Source organism: Meriones unguiculatus, chromosome 14, assembly GCF_030254825.1.
Source record: "Meriones unguiculatus strain TT.TT164.6M chromosome 14, Bangor_MerUng_6.1, whole genome shotgun sequence".
Taxonomy (NCBI): Eukaryota; Metazoa; Chordata; class Mammalia; order Rodentia; family Muridae; genus Meriones; species Meriones unguiculatus.
Window position 1 is genome coordinate 85,222,767 of NC_083361.1, and position 21,130 is coordinate 85,243,896.

Genomic DNA, 21,130 nt, shown 5'->3' on the forward strand with positions numbered 1-21,130 from the left:
TTCTCTCTCTGAGCTTAGCTTGGCAGAGAAGTGCAAGGTCACTAGGGTTATTTCTAGTCATGTGTGGGATTGCCCAGGATAATAAAACCCTGACCCTGAAAAGAAGAGACCCCACCAATGAACACACACACAATCCCACAGAGAACTTTAGCTGCCAAGTTCTGCATATTTGACAAAGATCCCTCCTCTGAGTTGGTACTGTTCACTGGGTACTGCCCTGTGCCCACTGTTTACATATTGTCTCATTTAGTCTTCACCAGAGCTTTAAAGACCAATAAACTTTATCCCAATTATGAGGTAGGGCCGCTGAGCCCCACAGGAGGTAAGTCCCCCCAACTCAAGGATACACAACAGGTATTCATGTCAAACCTGAATCCATGTGTGTTCCCCAGCTTGCACAGTAATGCCCTAGAGGTGATATCACTGCTGTGGTTCTGAATTTACTTTCCTTAATTGAAGACTGAAGAAGTTGAGCCTGGACCAAAACAAGATTTTCCGGATCCCGTACCTACAACAGGTTCAGCTCCGTGATGGCACAGGGGACTGGGTTACAGAGGGGCCAAGTTCCCAGAGAGATATGCAGCCCCAGACGTGGGTGTTTGAGACCCCGGATGAGCAACCAAATTACACTGTACTGCCCATGAAAAAGGACGTTGACCGCACAGGTGAGCCATGTCGCCTGCTCCCCAGTGCTTGCTCCACTTCGGAGCAAGCTTCTTGGGTTAAGAATAAAAGTCTGATTCTGGGAGCTCCTGCATTCTAAATGACCTTCTCGGTGACTTCCAAACCAGCTCTGTCAGGTAAGATGCTTTCAAACTCTAAGCAAAAGTGGATAATTTTTTTAATCTCATATGTTAAGAAACTCAGAAGTCAGGAAAGCCTGTGGTGTATCCACAGTCTCATGGCTTCAGGCCTTTCTGTCTTCTTTGGGCACCAGAGCTCCCGCCTCTCCTGTTAGACTGGTTCCTCCTGCGTTCCCAGAATGGCTCCGGAGTCCCGAGGGCCACACCCGCAGGGTTCCCTCCCAGAGGCAGAGAGGAAAGACCTCGTCAGAAAGCCAAGCCAGCAGGAGAGGAGCACATCTCCGGTGTTCTGCTGCCTCTGAGCCAGTTATGTCACGATGTGTCTGCCAACTGTTTACATTTCGAGTTGAGGAAAATAGCCGTGACAGGTGAAGTACAGGCCTCTTGCACAGAGCTTGAAGTTTTATGTACACTCTTTACCCGTTCTCGCATTTCAATCCAGAACCTTCCCAGTGTCCCCGTGGGACCCTCCCAGTAAGCACCTCCTCCAAGAACAGCCCACGCTCGCCCAGTCTGAAGCGCATGTACAAAACCAGCATGGCTTTGTGCCCAGTTTTCACTCAGTGTTATGTCTGTGGCTTCATTAATATCCTCTGCATATATCTTTTCTCCTGCTCTTATTTACTCCATGCATACCACAATTTATTTCCTTTTCACTTTTGAGAGACATTCTGGTTGTTTCTAGTTTGGGGCTGTGAACTACTGTGGGCATCCTCTTACCATTAGGTGGGCACACACCCCGTTTCCTTGGGGAACATGCCCAGGAGAGGACTTGCTTGTTACACATCTCCAGCTATCTTGAGCACTCGTGGACACGGCAGACACTTCCCAGCGCAGCTGGCGTGTGTGATTCCCGGTCACAGCCTCCCAAACGCCGATGCTTGAGTGTGGGTCAGCTGCCCTGCTGGCTGGGTATGCAGTGTCGTCGCATCGTGGTCTCCATTTCCACCTCTCAAATGACTAGTGATGCTGAGTATCTTTTTATGTTTGTTGGTTGCTTTGATGTTCCTTTGGGGGAAATACTTGTCTTTCACCTATTTTTTAAATTGGAATATGTATCTTTTTCTTGATTTGTCAGGTTCTTTATACCCCTGAACAGGAATTCTTCATAAACATGTTACAAAAAAACAAAAATCTAATGTGTAGTTAGTTTTTCTTCTTCCTCTTTTTCCTCCTCCTCCTCTGCTGCTGGAGGTCAAGCCTGGGCCCCTCAAATGCTCAGTTAGCACTCTACCACCGGAGCTATTCCCAGGCCATTTTTTTAGATTTCGAGAGTTCTTTTAATGAAATCTGATTCATCAATATTTTATGTCAGTGCTTTTTCTTTGCCGTTTTAAAATTTTGGAACCTATCTCAAGACTATGGAGATATTTTCCCATATGTTATTATCATAAAAGCTTGATTTTTAAAATATTTGTCAGTGATCTGCGTAGGATTTTCACATAGGGGGTGAGGCAGAGTCAAAGTTTACTTGTTTACATGCACATACTTTTGACCCAGCACCATTAATTGAAAGACTTGCTTTTCCCACTGAGCAGGGGACACTGCTGTAACAGTGTGATTGCCTGAATTACTGTGGCTTTCAAGAAATGATTCTTCCTGAGAAAGCACGGACCAAATGTCTCCCTTCCTCACCGTTACTACATGAACACCTAGGGGTGTTCTGTGAATGCACTTCCTGTGGGCAGGCCCCAACTGCAGTTCATCAGTAACGGGGTATCTGGCCAGCCCTGAGCTTGGTCCCACCATTGGCCTGTCCCCTTCAATGGTTCTCTAGAAAGACTTTCATAAACTTTTTCATTTACTTACTTTATTATACAGTTACATAAGACTGCTTTCATGAAAATGTAGTTTTTAACAGGTTGCCCCCACGCCCTGCTACCTTCCCAAATTGAAACGATACCAGAATTGAAAGCCGCTGTAGCTTCACCACTAGGTGTGCTGCTTGCTCGTGAAGTTCTTTGGGTCGCTTTCAGAGCCCAACAAATTCTGGCATCACTAAAGGCCTCCTCATTTCCACCGCAATCTAGGAATTATCAGTTGCCAACAAGATCCCACTGGCACTTAGCTGGAAGTTCACTTGGCTGCATAAGTCAAGGTGGAAATAACCAGTGTGTTTATGATGCTTTCTGTAATAGCAAAAGAACACACCCTATCAAGTTTCCGGTCTTTCATTTAACTTTAACCTTAATTTTTTTGTGTATGGATGTTAAGTCTACATGCTATGTCTGTGCACCATATTATGCAGTGCCTGAAGAGGGCATGGGGTTCCCTGGGACTGAAGCTACAGAAGATGTGAACTGCCATGGGTGCTGGAAATTGAAACCAGGTCCTTTGGAAGAGCAGCCTGTGCTCTTAACCACTGAGCCATCTCTCCAGCCTGATTTTCAGGTCTTTTAAAGTTTCTCCCGGGAGAACGCTGCTATTTCCAAGTCTGAGACCATGCACATCCATCATTAGCTGTGTTCCTGGGTCTTTGATCTCTTTTTATGCTATCAGCAATGGTGCTGCATTTTACATGTCAGTCCCATCCATTTATTGCGAGTGCACAGACATATTGCTCTCACCTCCAGCAATGTTTCAAAGCTCATTCCTTGCTTCCTTTCACTCGCAGGCTCTTTTGAATTCATCTGTGTTCATGGTGGCAGTGTCTATATATATCTCGCTTCTTCCTGTCGTAATAATTCTTAGCACCTTTTTATTGCTGACCAAAACTGTATGGATGGTGTTGAATAGAAGCGATGATGGAAAATTTTCTTTGCAACCTTAGGGGGAAAAGTGTTCAGTATTTCAGAAGTATATTAGCTGTATATATCTTTGTAGATGCCTTAAATTTTAAAAATATACATGTATTCCTAGTTTACTGAGAGTTTTGGTTTTCCTTCTGTGAAATGGTGTTGAATTTTATTGAATGCTTTTAAAAAAAAACTGATCAGGCTGATAATTACATGGATTGATTTTTGGTGGTGGGAATGTGGAAAAAAATTTGAGATGGGGTCTTACCATGTAGCTTTGGCTGGCCTGGAGCTCACAGAGACTTGCCTGCCTCTGCCTCTGCCTCTGCCCCAGTCCTGGAATTAAAGACTTGCCTCACCAACCCCCACAACAGACTGATGGGTAGGGACCGAATTTTTTTCTCTGAAGGGGCGGTGAAAGCGAGAGAACTTGTGAATGTTGAGTCAGCCCTGTGTTTCCAGGACAAGACCACATCCCTTGGCCATGACGGTCCGGGAATTGAATTCACTGATACTTTGTAGGGGGTTTTCTGCATCCGTGTGCAAGAGGTGACTGGTGCGATGTCTTCCTCTGTCACGGAGTTTCTTTGAGGCAAGGCTGTGCTTGCCTCAGAAAATGAGTTCAGGAGCGTTTGGTGTTTGCAAACTTCCCAGGAGAGTTTGATGCTGTTTCATTTCTTAAGTGTTGGAAGGTATTATTTTGAAGGTGCCAGAGCCCGGATTTTCTTTGTATGAAGAGGCTAGAATCCGGGAAGGTGAGAGTCTCCTAGATGACTGCCCTCCTAGACTCTAGACCTAAGACCCAATTAGACACAAGGCCAAGCTGCACTGAGCTTTGGTATCTTCGAGCTCAGCTGGCCTCACAGAGCTGAGACAGGTCTTGGAAGAGAGGACCCACCAAGCAGGTCAGAACTAGGCTGTGCTAACTGGCTTCGCACGCTAACCAAAGTAAAGCTTCCATTTTGCCCTTCATGGGAATCACAGCTTCACAGTGGAAGCTATGGGATGCAGACGAGAGCATGAGGGCCTCTCCTCCGGTGCTGCCAAAGTTCTCTCATATCGGTCACCTCCTGTCAGAGTCTAACATGGCCCGTCCTCTGGTTGTTTGCTGCATGAGCCTTTCCCAGTCCCTGCTAGACTGCCAACTAGGAGAACTGTTCAGTGCGAGCCTTGTCCCACCCACTCCTGCCGGCTAGTCTCACGTCACCATTCTCCTTTTATCATGGGAGGGGCCCAGGCACCCGGTAAAGGAGAGTGCTGCCTGCACAGGATGCAGTCCCACAGCTGCTCCGCCTTGATCCTTAGGTTAAACCCAGGAATGGGCTTGGTCCAACCAGCCCTGGATGAGCTCACTCTGCAGCCTCCTCCCTAACCCAGCTGTTCTCACTGACGAAGACATTGTTTCCAGGCTTTCAGTGTGTTTTCAAGGCCTCAGCTGGGATGCCTTCTCTGTGCCTTTCTCTTAGGAGACAGCTGGTTAGCTTTCTACCCTGTGCAAGCTCCCCAGTAGCACTGGGACTAGAAAGAGCTTGCATGTCGCAAAGTTATGATGAAGGTCCATGTGACTGAAACACTGTGAGTGAGCAGAAGGGCAGCATGAGGTCAGGGTCCATTCAGGTCCCCCACCACATCCCCAGAAGGGGTAAGATGGGAGAACTGGGGAGGGGACCAACCATGTGGGTCCCCAGCAGCCTGGCTAAGGAGTTGGGTTTTATCCCAATCTGATCCTTTTCCGGTTAACATCGGAACCTATCTGGGAGGTACCCAGCGTACACAGTGGAGAAGAGATCCAGAACTGATCCCTATGGGGTCAGTAAGCATTCTCACAAACATTCCCTCCCTCTCTTTCTTGTTTCAGAGGTTGTGTTCTCATCTTACCCTGGATTTTCAACCTCACAGGTAGGAGGAACTGCTTCAGATTTGTGTTTGTTGTCCTACCCAAACAAGGCCCAAGGCCTTACACTAACAGCGCAAGTGCTGTACCCCCTGAGCTACACTCCCAAAATACTGGGTACAGAGTAAATTCTTGTAAATAGTTGTATGTGCAAGTTAGTGAGTAATGACAAGAACATTAAATGGTAAAACACAAAACTGAGTAAGTAAAATAGAGCCACAAGAGACATTTCTCTAGGTTCCACTAAGTGAACAAGTGTTTGCTAAGCACCTACTGTGAGTCAGCCCTATGCTGACCAGTGGGGATGTGGGGGCTGAATGGGTCCCTGAGCTCAGCGGTCCAGACTCACTCCCATGCCTTCAGACACTGCTTAGCTTAGTTCAGTGACAGCAGCTACCTCAGGTAATGAAACTGGGGCTTCCACCAGGAGGGAACTCACAGAGCCCTCTCACAAAGGCCTCAAAGAGCGGAAGAGTTACTGCTGTGTGCACTGCTGCCCAGACCTGAGCCTTGCTGTCAAAGGTGTAGCGTTTGATTTTGTCAGCGTAGAATACCAGTTTAAACCAAGCTCGTGGAGACTGATACAGGCAAACGAAATGTCGGTGCCTCCATTTGCAAGGAGAAGTGCGTCTCCACACCTAGCCTACCCGTACCCTTGAGGCACTGCCCAGTAAGCTGCCGCCTCAGACAGAGCCGCGTGAGGAACTGTACCAGTTGAGTACTGCTCGCAACCAGCAACCATTGACTTCAGTTCAGCCAGTTACTTCCCAAGATTCTTTGAGCTAACGAGGTGGTTCTGCTGGCTTTGCCACCATGGCAGGCCAGCTGGAAGCCAAGCTTCAAAGGATAAGGCATGACCTAGCCTCTTCCTTGTCATCTTTTCATCCTGGTCTTCTTAACAACAGGACAGTATCAGGTCCTTAGAGAGCAAGAAAGAAATGGCAGAGTGTGAGACTCGAATGTGTGGCCTCGGCCACATTCTGTCGTCAAAGGAAACTGAAAGGGCAGCGTGACACCACAGCACAGTGCTGACATTAACCAACCCAGAGCTTAAGGTCAAGCCTAGGGGTATAGTTCCTAAGGAAACGATCTTCGCTTTAGGCGCCAGTCATGAAGGAGGGAGAAGACAGTAAGCTCGCCACACTGTGACCAACTTACCTATAAATTTGGGAGTCCCCACAAGCCAGCCCCTCACCCAACCCCACACCAGGTTCAATAATTCAGTAGGACTCAGAGACCTTGAGTAAGGGTCCTGCTCAGACAGCTGCAGTAGGACAAGAAAATGAGGCCAGCAAAATGAGAAGGCTCATAAGGAGAGATACAGAAGGTCCCACCTGCAAAGCTCCTGCACCCTCCCCCCATGGAACCTGGCATCCCACCCTCCCAACACGGCGATGTACTCGCCTGCCAGGAAGCTTGCCCGCACCTCAGTGCACAACTTTCATTAGAGTCTTCCTAGATGCTTGTTGGAGCTCAGGGCCCCTGTCCTCCCCGACTGGGTCTGACCAGCCCCATTCCCATCCCATTAGCAGAGTGAAAATGTGGTTCAAGGGACCCTGGCTAACAGGTGGTCCACCACTTAGCAAAGTCCCGGGGTTTTAGAAGCTCAACACCAAGAGTCTGGGGCAGGAACCAGATAAAATTCTTCACCATAAGGCAGCCAGTGTAGTTTTAGGAGTTGCGTTTGGCTTGGTTAATCTACCAATTTCCTTTTCATGCTTGATCCCTGGATTGGCCCTGAGCCAATCCAGGCTGTTGGGGAGCCCTGGAACACCAGGTGATCCAGATGAGCCAAGCCCAGTTCAGGGTTGGTCAGGACTTCGCTGTTGCTCCATCCTGAGTGAGAGCTGGGGGCTGAGGGCCTGGGTGCTGGGAGTTCCCTGCTGCTGTCCCCGTCCTGGCTAAGTTGATTGATTGGCTTCATCAGTGTAAATGCCTCCTCTGCTTTCTGGGGAAATGTCAGTTGATGCATAGAAGGGGCGGCGACCAGGGCCAAGGTGCTGCACAGTATGGCTGGAGGAAGGGCGGGGAACCCTGTGTCCAGGACTCCTATAGTATTCTGCGGCCCTGGAGAACTCGAAACTGGAACTTTGATTGCTGGGCAATTAGCTCACGTGGCCTCAGAGAATGTGGAGTCAGAATTCTGGCCTTTATGACCCTAGGTGTCTCTTTGGCCAGACTCTCAACAGAGACATTTCACTACATCCAATAGGAAGGGCACTGGCTGCTGCCAGCCTCGACTTCTTTTTGATCTTGTGACACTTTGACTCTGACTTTTTTCCTTCCCCTTCTAAGACAGCCAAGATATGCTCACTCCCCCCCGTGTTTGAGATTCTCCCTGTGAAGTCGCTGAAGGCTCGGAACCAGACGCTCGCCCCACCTTTCCCAGAGCTGAGGTACCTTAGCCTGGCCTACAACAAGGTAAGCGCTTCACTGTGTCCGTGGCTCCTAGGCGGGAGGAAAGAATGCGAACCATTCCAGCCCAAAGCCCGGCCATCTCTCCCCTGCGTGCAAGTGTGTGGCCCTGGCTCTCAAGGTGGGCAAGGTTGCCTGTCATTTGCTTTGTGCAAGCCTCGTGCTAGGTACCGGCTGTACAGGTGTGAAGAGAAAGACCATGAGACTGGAGCCACAGATGCTTGCTGAGCGTGTGCGGAAGCCAGGGTTCAGGGCATAAAGTAGGTGCAGTGGCACGCCCTACTATCCCCACACTTGGGAGGCAGTGGCAGGAGGATCACGGCCAGCTGCCGGCTGAGTTCGAGATTGGCCTAGGCTGGAGGCACTGGGTAAAAGAAAGGGAAAGACCTGGTCTTTCCGAGCCTGTGGAGAAGATCCCACTGGAAAGGCAGCCATGTCTGCCCGTCTGCTGCTGGGAGGGAAGTCCACACCGCTGTGACGTATGCACGCAGTGCCTGCTCTGCCCTGAGGTGTGGCCCAGGAAAAGCGGTATCAAGCTTGGGTGTGAATCATTGAAAAGGTGAAAAGGTCAGGTGAAAAGGGGAACCGGGAGACACAACAGATCGAAAAGTCCATGTGTCTGGCTTCAGCTGTTTCCCCATGTCTAGAATCCACGTCTTGCTTGGTTTTCTGTAGGGTCTCGGTTGTTTGTGGTGCTGGAGAACAACCCCAAGCTCTTATATATGCTAAGCATATGTTCACCTACCTACTGAGCTTCATTCCTGCCCCAGTGTTTCCCATTCAACTAAAGTACTTTTAACTTTTCTTGTAGCATTTGTCTTTGCCCTGTGGGTTCCTGAGGAGTCAGTTGATTAATTGCGAGTCTATAGGCCTCTTCTGGCTTCTTCGCTTTGTTGATTTCTGATTCGTTCTCTTGCTAGGTAAACGCGATTTGTGAGATTTTGTTTCTCTCTAAGTCTGTTGAAACTTGTTTTGTGGTCAAGATAAGACGTTGGCAGTGTCACTCCTAGTCTGCGTACTCTTGCTTGCTTATCACTTACTGACAGCAGTGTAGCCAAATGTCTGTCCTGGACCTGGGGAGATGACTCAGTAAGTTGCTGGCCACAGAAGCATAAGAACCTGAGTTCAAACCTCCAGCACCCACGTAAAAGCCAGCTGTGACAGCACACGTCTCTAACCGGGTGATGGAGAGGAGCAGCTAACAGGTGGGTCCCAGGGCCTTGCCGGCCAGCCAGCTAGCTGGAACAGTCCCAGCTTCACAGAGAGACCCTAACTCAGAAAGGAAGATAACAAAGGAAGACGCAACCAGCATCTGGCCTCCACACGCACACGCGCAGGCCGAGTGCACCCACACAGGAGCATACCACACGTGGAGAGAAAGAAAAACCCCCTCGTGTCGGAGGTTTTCTTCTTTTCTACCTTGAGTTGTGTTGCTTTGAATCTGCTAGCAGGGACAGCCACATTTAGCACACATCTACGGAACACGGTCCCTCTGCCTCTGACAATACTCCTTGCTCTCGGTGCCTCCTTTGTCTTACTCCCACGCCACTCTGTCACCTCCAGATGCTTCCCTGGTGCACGGTGTGTTTCTGTGCCCTTGCACTTGCAGCTGTGTCATCTGTGCTAAACTGCATCCCTGTCAGACCACAGAGACTTGATCCCTGCCAGGCTTTGCGGGGGTTTTCTGCTGCGACCATCTGCAGCTATCAGCACCCACCCCCTACCCAGGTCCCTGCATCTCTGGTTGATGGCCATTGACATCCCTGCCTCCCAGGAGGCTGCTGTTGTTCGCTCCTTGGCGCTTGCCAGCCCAAAGCAGGGAGCTGAGCTGAGCTCCAGTCTTGTTTCTTGGGCAGCACTGTGGCCCGTGTCTCCAAGACCACCATTCTCTTGGTCCTGCCTCTGCTTCCACCATGCAGGACCCTTCTTCTCTGCTCCATCTAAGGAGCAGCAATTGCTCCCTTTCCCAGACGCCATGCCTTCCTAGGCAGTTGGCTGTTCTTGTGGAACGCAGAGGGCCAGCTGTTCTCCTCCAGGCACACATTATGCCACACTGCTGTGTCACAATGAAGCCTTCTGTGGTCCTCTCTCACATCCACACACCATAACCATACCCCTGGGAGCCTCGCTGCTTTGCTCTGGGGCCACAGCTGGACTTTATCAATTTACAGTCTTTAGCTGGTTCATCCTCAAAGCGTGTGTAGCCTTGCATTGGAGCCCAGGTGAGCCAGTGTCACACTCTCCCTGGATGCCCGCTTTCCAGGGCTGCTCTGAGGCTGGGGCTCTCGGTCTGCTTCAGAACAGAGGGGACGAGACTCCTTCCATCTCTGTGTCCTCACCAGGACTGCCAGTCTTGTGTGTGCCAGCTAACTCCTCATTCCATGTCTGTGTCCTGAGGTAGACTACTGGGATATATTTTTGTTTGAGTCTGGGCTTAGTGTACCCTTAGCATCCAGAATAACCTGATTCAAGGTGGGAAGTAAGTCCTCTTGAACGCTGTTTGTATCAGGACACAGACACAGCTGAGTGTGGTAAAATTTGTTTGGTTTGTCAGAGGTACAAGTTTTAAAAACCAATTCTATCTCCAAACAGAACTTCTCCCCTTAAGGCCTTCACTTAGAAACGTGTCAAATGCAAAACGGTCGCTTTTGCTCAAACATTAACCAATACTATTTAGCTATCAGATTTGGCAGATACATTTTCTTTAATCTGGGAAGGCTGGGTGAAAACCTATTTGACTAACCCACTGAGGGTGGGCAGAAATCAAAGGTTACTACTGAACCCGTGTCCCTGAGGTCACCCTATAGGGAGCAGGTTAGCCTGGGGCCAGATTCTGGTTGACAATCAGCCAGAACCCTGAGAACATGACTTTCAGCTAGGGTTTGGTATCACAGACCATATCACACACACACACACACACACCACCACCACCACCACCACCACTACCACCCCCACCCCCCCCCACCCACCCCCCCACCCACCCCCCCCACCCCCACCATCCACCCACCCCCACCCACCCTGGGTGTCCCTCAGCTTTTCCCTTGTTTTAGTTATAAACAGGATCTTGTGTCTTAGTTGACTTAATATATATTTCCATTCCCTTTCCAGTGCTCGTCTCTCACTTCCTGGATTGTCCACAGAGGCTTTGTGCCATCCTGGGCCACCATGACACACACACTGACACACACACACACACACACACACACACACACACACACACACACACACAGGCACCTCTGCAGATTGAGCCTCTTCCTCTGGACTCTAGCAAATGGGTCCACAAGCTTTTTTGTAATGTTTCAGCACTAGTGATTAACCCTTGAGCCTCTTGCACACTAAGCAAGCAGGCTCTGCCCAGTCACACCCCCAAGCCCGGCCACTTTTTAAGGGCCAGATGCTGCACCAGTCTGTTGCAGCCACTTAGCACTGCAAAGGCAATATGACCACAAAGGAGAAAGATGGCAGTCTACTGAAGAGTGAGTGAGCGAGCAGAGGGTAAAATTAGGATATAATCTGTGGGGCCTTTTCTAGCAAGACAGGGACCTATGGGGCTTATTAAGCTTTCAAGCACTACAGCTGGCAGATATTCACCCTTTCTAGCTCTTTCTGGTTAGCTAGTCTGGCTACTTTCCAGCCAAATGCCCCAAATTACTTGCCATTTGAGTCCCGCCTGGGCTGCTTTTGCCTTATCGTTTATCAGGTCAGGTCAGTCCTCGTGGCCAGCTTTGCATGGCTACATCCTTTCTCTCCCCCTTCCTCCTCCCTTTCTCTACCTCATGGTCCCTACCTGAGACACCTCCCTCCCACCCCGGCACTGGATCAAAAGTCCAGCCTTTCTCTCTCCTTTGCTCAGTAATTGGCTCTCAGCTTCTTTATTAACCAATCAGAGAAAATTGGAGAGCAATGTTTACACAACATTGATAGAGGAGATTCTTTATAGAAATGATAACGCCCAAGTCTGGACTATACCCTGATCTCAAGGCAGAGGAACCAGCAACTGGATACACAGCACACCAGACCAACATCTTTTGTTAGTCCAGTAAAAAGACGATCGTGAACTATATACAGTACGTTTTTTCTTACAACAGTAAACTATATAAATAACAATTATGAAACAACTTTGAAAATTATCGTGTAAGAATTACATTTACAATGTTTAGTCCATCTCTGTTTGGCAACTCAGGAGAAAGTATGGTCTATCCTAGCCTAGTGAGTTCAGAGTTTAATACCCAAATCACTTTCTGTCATAGATTGCGTTTATCGATCTAAAAATCTACTTAGATATAAAACTATCTTTTTAAAACTTTTCAAATCCTAAACAACTTAAGTTTAATTGTGAGAATATAACCATCTAGTCTTCAACCCCATCACAGTCTTGAGAAGGAATAAATACTACCAGAGTAAGCAGGAAGTGCAGAGCAAGCAGCTTCCAGACTATAGAAACGACAGAGACAGAAGATAGATGTGCCCATGAGCCTGGGAAGACAGCTGGCCACATGGCTGGATAAGGCAAGATGGATGGGTTAACTTCCCCTAGTGGAGAATATGTACAGTTAAGGCCTAAGTTTTTAAAATTTTAAAGGTCTTGGTGTCTTTATTTTTAAGTTTTTAAAGGCCATCCTGGGGCACAGGAAATATAAACTGCTGGTCACAACTGGCATTCAACATGGATGACACATTATCCACCCCCTTAAAATTCATATTCAGGTATTAAAAGACTGGCTGAACCTTCACAGTTTTCTAGGGTGCACTGATATGGTCCATGCCCTCTCCTGGTAGGTCTCCTAAGCTACTCCGCTCTCCCTCCCACCACAGAAAAGCACACATCCTGAGCCAAATAGAAGCTTCACCAAAGAGCCAAAGAACGGGATACCAGTGACATTGGCTCAGACCCGACAGGATTCATCCTGGAGGATGCTGATATTCTGACACAAGATATTCCAGTATGTTACATTCTCCTGCCCAAGACTGCTTCAGTTGCTGTTCCTCAGAGCTTGCTCCCAGGATAGCTTTAAAAAAAGCTACTGATCCCAACTGGTCCAGCCTTTCATACTGTTCCAAACAGGACTTCACTTAAGCCTAGAACTTCTCAACATGTAGAGTCTGGGCCACAAATGTTACTGCTAACTCAATTAACCACTTTTTCTGGATTTCCTTTGGGTCTTCCAAAAAGACATCCTATGCCCCAAAATCAGCAGGAAGTAATCTTAAGAATGACATCCCATTCCCCTAAGTTGTGGTGGGAAGGCTTTGGTTTTTCTGTTGGGCTGTGGATGTTTGTTGTAATTTAGCGGAGTTAGCTACAGGTTATTAAATAGTCTTGATCAGGGAAAAAACAAGGCTTAGGAACTTAGACTCAAGGATTTCTCTTTCTTTTTCTCTATCCTTTTTAGGCAAGGGGGATGGGGTTGAGAAGAATAAAGGGAATATAGGGATAATACAGAAATAATGGGATATAAAGGTAGATCATTAAATCTACTCAACTTAGAGCTATCGTCATTCTCAAATAAGGTTAATTTGACTTACAGCAATATGAATTATTATATATTGGTACAGATTTAAGGTTTTCATTATATAAATTTTGGTATACTGATACAAATTTAAGATTAACTCTGACACATATCTGTTTCAATTCTTATGTAAGGTATTGGACCTATACAATTCATTATAAATTTAAGGTTTACTTCCAATTCTTTAAAAGCTGTTATTATGAACTGTCTAGAATAAGTGGGAGGTGCATATTGGCAGTCAGACGATCAAACTCATGATCCTTTAGATACTTTAGATACTAGTTTAGTTAATTACAAAAATATGTTCTCTAGATTGACAGATAAAAAAATTAGCTAGAAACAAACAATTCAGATAAGACAGACAGATGGATGGTCTTCAAAGACCTCAGAGATCCACAGAATATGGCATTTAAAGATTTTATTAATTTGGACAATGAGACAGGTCTGTTCCTGGCAGCACTCCCGTTCTACTTCAAAGAGCATCAGAGGCTTCATATGTGGCAAGCTGGGTGAGAAAAATGCCCTTAGGTCAATTACAGAAAAAATTCTGTCCAAAATTGGACAAACTAAATGCAGGAAAGTCAACTGCTGAGCTTTGCAAGGAGAAGGTAGGCAAGTCCTTCAAAATTCCTGCTTCACAGAAAAGTCTGTTAAATATTCAAATCCAGAAGGCTGAAATGACGCGCCGTTATAGAGAAATTCGGGGGACTGTCCAGGCAGCCAAGTAACTCTGTCATCTCTATAGTTCTGGAAGCTGCTTGCCTGCGCTTCCCACCTATTTAGTTAATATTTATTCCTTAAGTCTCTGATGGGGGTTGACGAACAGATACCCATATATCTTACAACTAAGCTTAGTTGCTTACGAGTTAAAAAGATGTTTTCTAGATGTCTAGATAGATGTTTTTAGATTGATAGATACGATATTTGATAGAGATTGATTTAAGTTCAGAATTTTAGACTAACCAAAATAGGGCAGATGATATTTTCTTCAAGGTTGCCAAATACAAATAAGTAAAACACTATGAATGTAACTTTTATATGTGGTTTTCCTGATTGTTTTGTGGTTCTTCTTGCTGTATGTAGCTTGCTGTAAATATGTATAATAATATAGATATATATGTAAAGGGACCTTTTATAAGACTAAAAGGAGGAATTGTAGAGGAATGTCTGGTGTAGCTGTAGCAGCTGTCAATAAAGAGCTGACTGGCCAATCAGCTGGGCAGAAGGACAGGAGGTGGAAGGCAGGACTTCCTGGTAAGGGGAAAGGAATTCTGGGAAGGGAAGAGAGAAAAACCCTTTCACCAGGAGACATGGAAGAAGACATGTGATGATGAGCCGGGGAGTATAGCTGGCCACGTGGCTGGAGCAAGATGGATGAGCTAGCTTGGGAAAACTAGTTGAGAACCTGCCCAGCTTAAGGCCTACATTTTAAAAATTTAAAAGGTCTTGGCATCTTTATTTTTATGGTTTAAAGTCCACCCTGGGGCATAGGTTTTTGTTTTGTTTTGTTTTGTTTTGTTTTGTTTTGTTTTTCTTCAGCAGGAGACATGAACCATCAGTCACAACACTCAAAAAAAAAAAAAAAATGGACTTTTTGACAGTGATGTCATAGCTGAGACAAACAACAGCCAGAACTAGTCGAAATGAATTCCTTCTGGTCCTGCATGAAAGCAGCTGTGGCTTTCCTCTGAGCCAGCCTGATCAGAGGCAAACAGCTGCCTTATTCTAAGGTTAGAAGACTTTAGCAAGGCTGTTCATGTAAGAACTATGACCACATTGCAGAGGGTAACTTTTCCTTTATGATTTCTGTCCTTTGTATGTTCGAGAATTGTGGGTGGATAAATCATTTAAATCTATACTTTAGATCATATATTACAATCTAGAAGATAGGTTCTCTCTGTAAGTCTCCATCTACCTCAGGGGCTAGACTTGTAGTCTTCTGTCCCTACTTAAAGTGTTGAAAAGATAACCTGGGCTTGAACCTAAAAGAAACTTAAGGATGAAAACATATTTAGAATGCAAAATCTGTTCTAGGATGTTCCTCTTTGAGCAATAGTCAGAGCTGAATGCCTGCTAACATAAAGAGATTTTTCTTCATAAAAGAAGAAGAAGAAGAAGAAGAAGAAGAAGAAGAAGAAGAAGAAGAAGAAGGAAGAAGAAGAAAGAAAAAGAAGAAATGACAGTCACCCAAATTTTCTGTGCACTGTTGGGGCGTCGTCTTCAGCCTTCTGTCCCAGTCTATGACAGACGATTTTGGGAATTGTGAGGGAATACCAGCCTTGCAGCCAACTTCTCCACATGGCTTGCCTGTCCACAGCCTGGACAGCATGCTGTCTGCAGGTGAAGCAAGGGCAGTTTCTTTTCCAGTGGCTGCTTGGCACTTTTTAAAAATTATTTATTTTCTTTTTCATGTGCATTAGTATGGTGTCAGATCCCTTGAAACTGGCATTACAGACAGCTGTGAGCTGCCATGTGGGTGCTAGGAATTGAACCTGGGTCCTTTGAAAGACCAGATGGTGCTCTTAACCACTGAGCTCTCTCTCCAGCCCCGCTTGGCACTTGTGAAGCAACCGGCATATGGAGGTTCTTCAGTGCCCATCATCTTCTCTGAAGTCGAATGGAGGTGCTGCCAGGAGCTGACATCTCACTGTCAAAGATCTGTTTTTTAATAAAACACCTTTTAAATGTCATATTCTATGGATCTCTGTCGTTTTTGAAGGTTATTTATATAGTATGTCTGAATGGGTAAATGTTGCTTGTTTCTAGCTACTTAATATCTGTTCAACCTAGGAAACATATTTCTGCAGTTAGCTAAACTAGTATCTAACATGACCAAAAGTTCGATTGCCTGACTTGTTAGTGTTATTTTTATTAACCGTGTTTGTTTTTCTTATTTTCACTCTTAACCCAGCTATCATGGAAATAAATGATACTCTGTATTTGTTTATAATATGAGTCACAACATAAGAACTGAGCAGTTATTATCATATTCTTAACCCTTTAGGGTAATATGGTTTCCTCCAGTGCACATCCCAGATACTTGTGCTTTGTAGCTTTCCTGCTGGACACTTTTTCCTGGTATCTCCTGGACCTCTGCCCCTGGCTGAATCCCCTACTTTCTCTTTTCTAACTCCTTCTCCATTGGCCGGCAGGAGGTCCGGCCCTATTCTCTCCCCTGCTCAGTGGTTGACTGTAAGCTGCTTTATTGACATATCAGGGAACCATTGGGTTTATACAACATTGAGACAGGAAATTTTCAGAGCAAGGCTTGCAACCAGATATAGAGGGTACAGAAATCAGCATTTGAATTACACAAAACCTTATGCCTATACTGACTGCTAACTTGCACTATTTAATTATCCTAAACAGTTTGTAATAGCAGTTTCAAGCATTCTTTTTTTTTTAAACATTTTTAAGATTTATTTATTTATTATTTATAGTGTTCTGCCTGTACACCAGAAGAGGGACCAGATCTCACTATAGATGGTTGTGAGCCACCATGTGGGTGCTGGGAATTGAACTCAGGACCTCTAGGAAGAACAGCCAGTGCTCTTAGCCTCTGAGCCGCCTCTCCAGCCCTCAAGCATTCTTAAATGAGTTGCATAAGTACAGTACCTTATACAAGAGTTGAAACAGCTGGGCACAGTTGCACATGCTGTAATTCCAGCACTCGGGAAGGCAGAGGCAGGCAGATCTCTGTGAGTTCAAGGCCCGCCTAGTCTACAAAGTGAGGCCAGGACAGTCAAGGCTACACAGAGAAACCCTGTCTTGGAAAAAAAAAAGAGTTGAAACATATGTAATATATGTATCAAAAATAACTTTATCAATATATAATTTATCAATATATAATAATCTATACTAATGTAAAATATTTGAGACTAGGAGTTGTTCTTTAAGAGTAGAGTCAATAATCTACCCTTTTACCCTATTATTTCTATATTATTTCTCTATCCTTTTTTTTTCTTTTCCTCCTTACTCCCCCTTTCCCCTTTAATATTAGATAAGAGAGAAAGAAAAATAGAGGGAAGAAAATGAAAGAAATCTTTACCCCAAGCTTCTATACCTTGTTTCCCCCAATTAAGACATTTAGCAACTTGCAACCAACCCCCTCTTAATGACAATAATCATCATTTATCACCCATAGAACGACCCAAACCCACCCACCCCCTTTTGAGAAATGGAGTATCATTCTCTTAAATTGCTTCCTGCTGTTTGGGGGATGACATTTCCCTTTTGAGGGGGGCATGAAAATTGGAATAATGGCCAAGTCCTAGGAGAGCTAGCTGCATGATTTGTTGTTCAGTCTCTGTGCTGGGAAAGTACAGGGTTTATTTGAAGCCTTGATGGGAACAGAAGTTGTTTTGGACGGAGATTTTTGAGGAAACAGCTATTGAGGCAGTCTGTGAGGCTTAATCAAGCAGGATGCTGGAATAAACATGTCTCAGCATCCTCTTCAGCATCCTTGAGGATGAATCTTGTCAGGGCTGCTTTAACTTCACTGATGTCTCTCCTTTTATTCTGTAAACATAGAAACCTTCACAGGGAATATACATTTTTGAGTAAACACATGTATGGAATTATAGTGTGCATAATTTAGCTGAAAATTATTTTCTGTTCTTTGTTTGAGCAGGTGAAAGGCAACTGTCTTTCTTCATAAGCCAGTCCAGTCTGTATAGCCAAGCTATAATAGATATTTTTACCTATGCCATATGAAAGGATGACATGATAAGTCCTGAGGACTCTGTAGCCAACAATATTTATTGGCTAAGCATAACTGAAGTCCTGGCTGGAGACACCTTCATGTCTCCGCCAGTCTCCGAGCTGTTCCATGGAGAAAGATCAGGAAATTATGTTGCCTGGTTTTTTGGTCTTCTTCATTTCTTTCTTCCTGTCTGCAGCCAATATCTTCAGGGTGTCTTCCCAGTCATATCTAATTTTTATTAATCTGGATGGAATCCATAGCTTTTCTTCTCCCGTTGAAGCAAATGCAAAATCTTTTCCTCAACATAACATATTTCCTTTCTTCCATTCTGAAGTTAGGACTTCTATAGGATGGACAATCTAATTCAGTAGTCCCTTCTCAAATCCAGTGCTTTTCAACAGCTGTGTTATCTGTCTCATTGACGTTTTAAAAATTTAAAACCAATAAGTCATTATTAAATTTATTTCTGGAAGATCCCATAGTCTCCTTATGTTCTGTGAGCATTTTCTTTAAAGTCCTGTTAGATTTCTCCATAATTGCTTGTCCTTTAGGATTGTAAGATGTATCTGTAACATTTTTTATGCCATGATATCTAAAACATTGTTGTACCTTACTGGATACATATGTTAGGGTATCATTAACTTTCATCTGTAAAGGCGTTTCCAAGAGAGCGATTGCCTTTAAAAAATGTGCAATCTCAGAATCATTTTTTTTTCAGAATTCAAGGCAAAAACCCATTTTAATTCTAAATATTAATCTATAGAGTGGTGCACATTGTTTAACTTTCTAAACTCTGTAAAATGAAACGTGAGCTATTGTATGACATTGTTTGAAGGTGACATCATTGAGTAGAGCCTGCATTTTTAATTCAGCACTTAGACCTTTATCCAGTAGTTGATCCTTGACAATACAAATATAAGAGTCTAGCTTGATTATGTTGGTTTATAGCTGAAGCTTCCCCTAGCATTTCTATGGACTGCCATTCTGTAATTTCCTTAAGCCTTTGGGGTTTCCTCTCATCTGAAACTACCTCTTTTTGCTCTTGCTGTATGTTCCAGATTGGGTTCCTCTGAAGATTCTTTATTCTGATTTAAAGAATCCTCTACTCACTGTTCTATGGCATCCATTCACCCATTTACATTTTTAGTCTCTTTTCCTAAGTCTGTTTATGTGCTCTTAAAGAGCACATGAAAATTGCAATAATTACTGAACATATAATTATTTATATGCTGATAGTCAAAACAAATTTATTTTAGGTGCAAGTGCCCTCTTTATAGTGTTTTCCATTTTTTAATATGGAAAATACATATTTCTTCAAGTTTCTCCTTTTTCAGAAACATTGCTTTATTATTTAAACTTAATGTTTCTTTATATGACTTTCAGTTTGTTTTGTTTTGTTCAGTTTGTTTTCTTTAGCATTTATGTACCTTTGAAAACATTTCTATTTTTCTTTCTTTGGAATTTTTTCTTTCTCTCTCCTTTATTTGGAGAATTTCATTTCTATATGCATTTATTTACCTCTTCTTTATCACTTTTTAAATTAATATATTTTGTATGTAATTTTATAAGTTCTTTCCCATCTTTAAAGTATTCTCTTTATATTACTTGCTCTTTAAGGACTTGATTTTTTTCAGACTATCTATCTATCATCTATCTATTTATTGACTGTCTGTACCCAGTTTCCCTTTTTTCTTCACATCTAAGTACATTTTCAAGGTTGTTGTTTTTGTTTGTTTTTGTTTGTTTTATTTTAACCTTGTTAGAAGTTTCTGTGTGCTCAGATTCCTTCTGTGTGTTCTCTGTCTCCCTCTGCTGGTCAGCTCAGACCCGTGCTTCTGGTGCCCCCATCCCTGACTTTCAGCTTTCCTGCTGGCTCCAAGTGTCCCTTGCTGGCATTTGCCAATCCAGGAGAGCTGGGTGCCCTCCCCTCCCTGTGACAGGCACCTGCAAGCTGCTGTCAATTGTGCTGGAAAGCGCTTCAGTGAGTCTCATGAGCTGCCATGTTCCCACCAGCGTCACACCAAGAGGTTGGCTTTTCAGAGCAGCTCGGATCTGGGAAGTACTTTGGCATGCTTCTGTGATCTGTTGCCACTTGTCCTGGCCCACATGTGTGGCCTTGGGCTGCTGCTTCTGACCTCTGTCTGCTCAGAGCCTCTCCAAGCTACCACACTTCTCAGAGCAGCTTGGTTCAGGAGGGTGGTGTCACCTTCCCTAGCCCACAGAACAGGACTGGGCTGCAGTTTTAAGCTCTGTCCCATCTACATGAAGTTGCTGGGCCCATGATATGGCAGGTGTTCCTCAGCTCATCTGTCAGCACAGTGCACAGAAAGAGAAGCGGTGGTGTAGCTCTGAAATTGCCGGCTAAGTTAGCTCACTGCTGTTGAAATGTTCTGCTGCATAGCAGGGCCTCTTAAGGAGCCAAGCCTGGGAAATGTAGTCAGCTTTGTTGCTCAATAGGGGCTCCAAAGTAGCCACCTTTGCAACTTTCTTGTCTGGCTATCTGAGCTTCCTCAGGCTCTATGCTTGGATTTGTCTTAAGTTTGGATTACGTGCCCCACATTGGACGCCATTAGTAAAATTATGGTATAATGGCTGCTTTTGCTTCATCGGGTCAGTCCTCATGGACAGCTCTTCATGGCCACATCCTTTCTCTCCCTCTTCTTCTTCTTTTTCTACCTCCTCCTCCTCTTCTTCTTCTTCTCCTTCCTCTACCTCATGGTTCCTATCTGAGACATCCCCACTGAATAGGAAGTCCAGCCTTTCTCTCTCCTCTGCTCAGGCATTGGCTCTCAGCTTCTTTATTAACCAATCACAGAAAATTGGGGAGCAATGTTTACACCATATTGATATAGGAGATTCTTCATAGAGTATGATAATGCCCATGTCTGGACTGTACCCAGATCTTAGGGGCACAGAAATCAGCACCTGAATACACAGCACACCAGACCAACCCCCAACAGCAGATGGCTGTTTGCCCCTCCTAGTCTTAGCACAGCCTCTGGACCGCGTGGCTTTTACACTTTCAGGTGCATTCAGCATGCATTCATGACTCATCAAAATTATAGGAAATC

At 45.0% G+C, this 21,130-nt stretch overlaps 1 protein-coding gene across 1 annotated transcript in view; it reads left to right on the plus strand.

Annotated features, from left to right (window-relative positions):
- Xrra1 (X-ray radiation resistance associated 1) overlaps positions 1 to 21,130 on the plus strand; it is a 69,762-nt gene that overhangs the window by 39,535 nt on the left and 9,097 nt on the right. Inside the window, exons 8-10 of the mRNA XM_021658994.2 lie at positions 460 to 665; positions 5,397 to 5,437; positions 7,728 to 7,853. Of these exons, the coding sequence (XP_021514669.1) occupies positions 460 to 665; positions 5,397 to 5,437; positions 7,728 to 7,853 (373 nt within the window). The remainder of the gene's footprint in view (positions 1 to 459; positions 666 to 5,396; positions 5,438 to 7,727; positions 7,854 to 21,130) is intronic.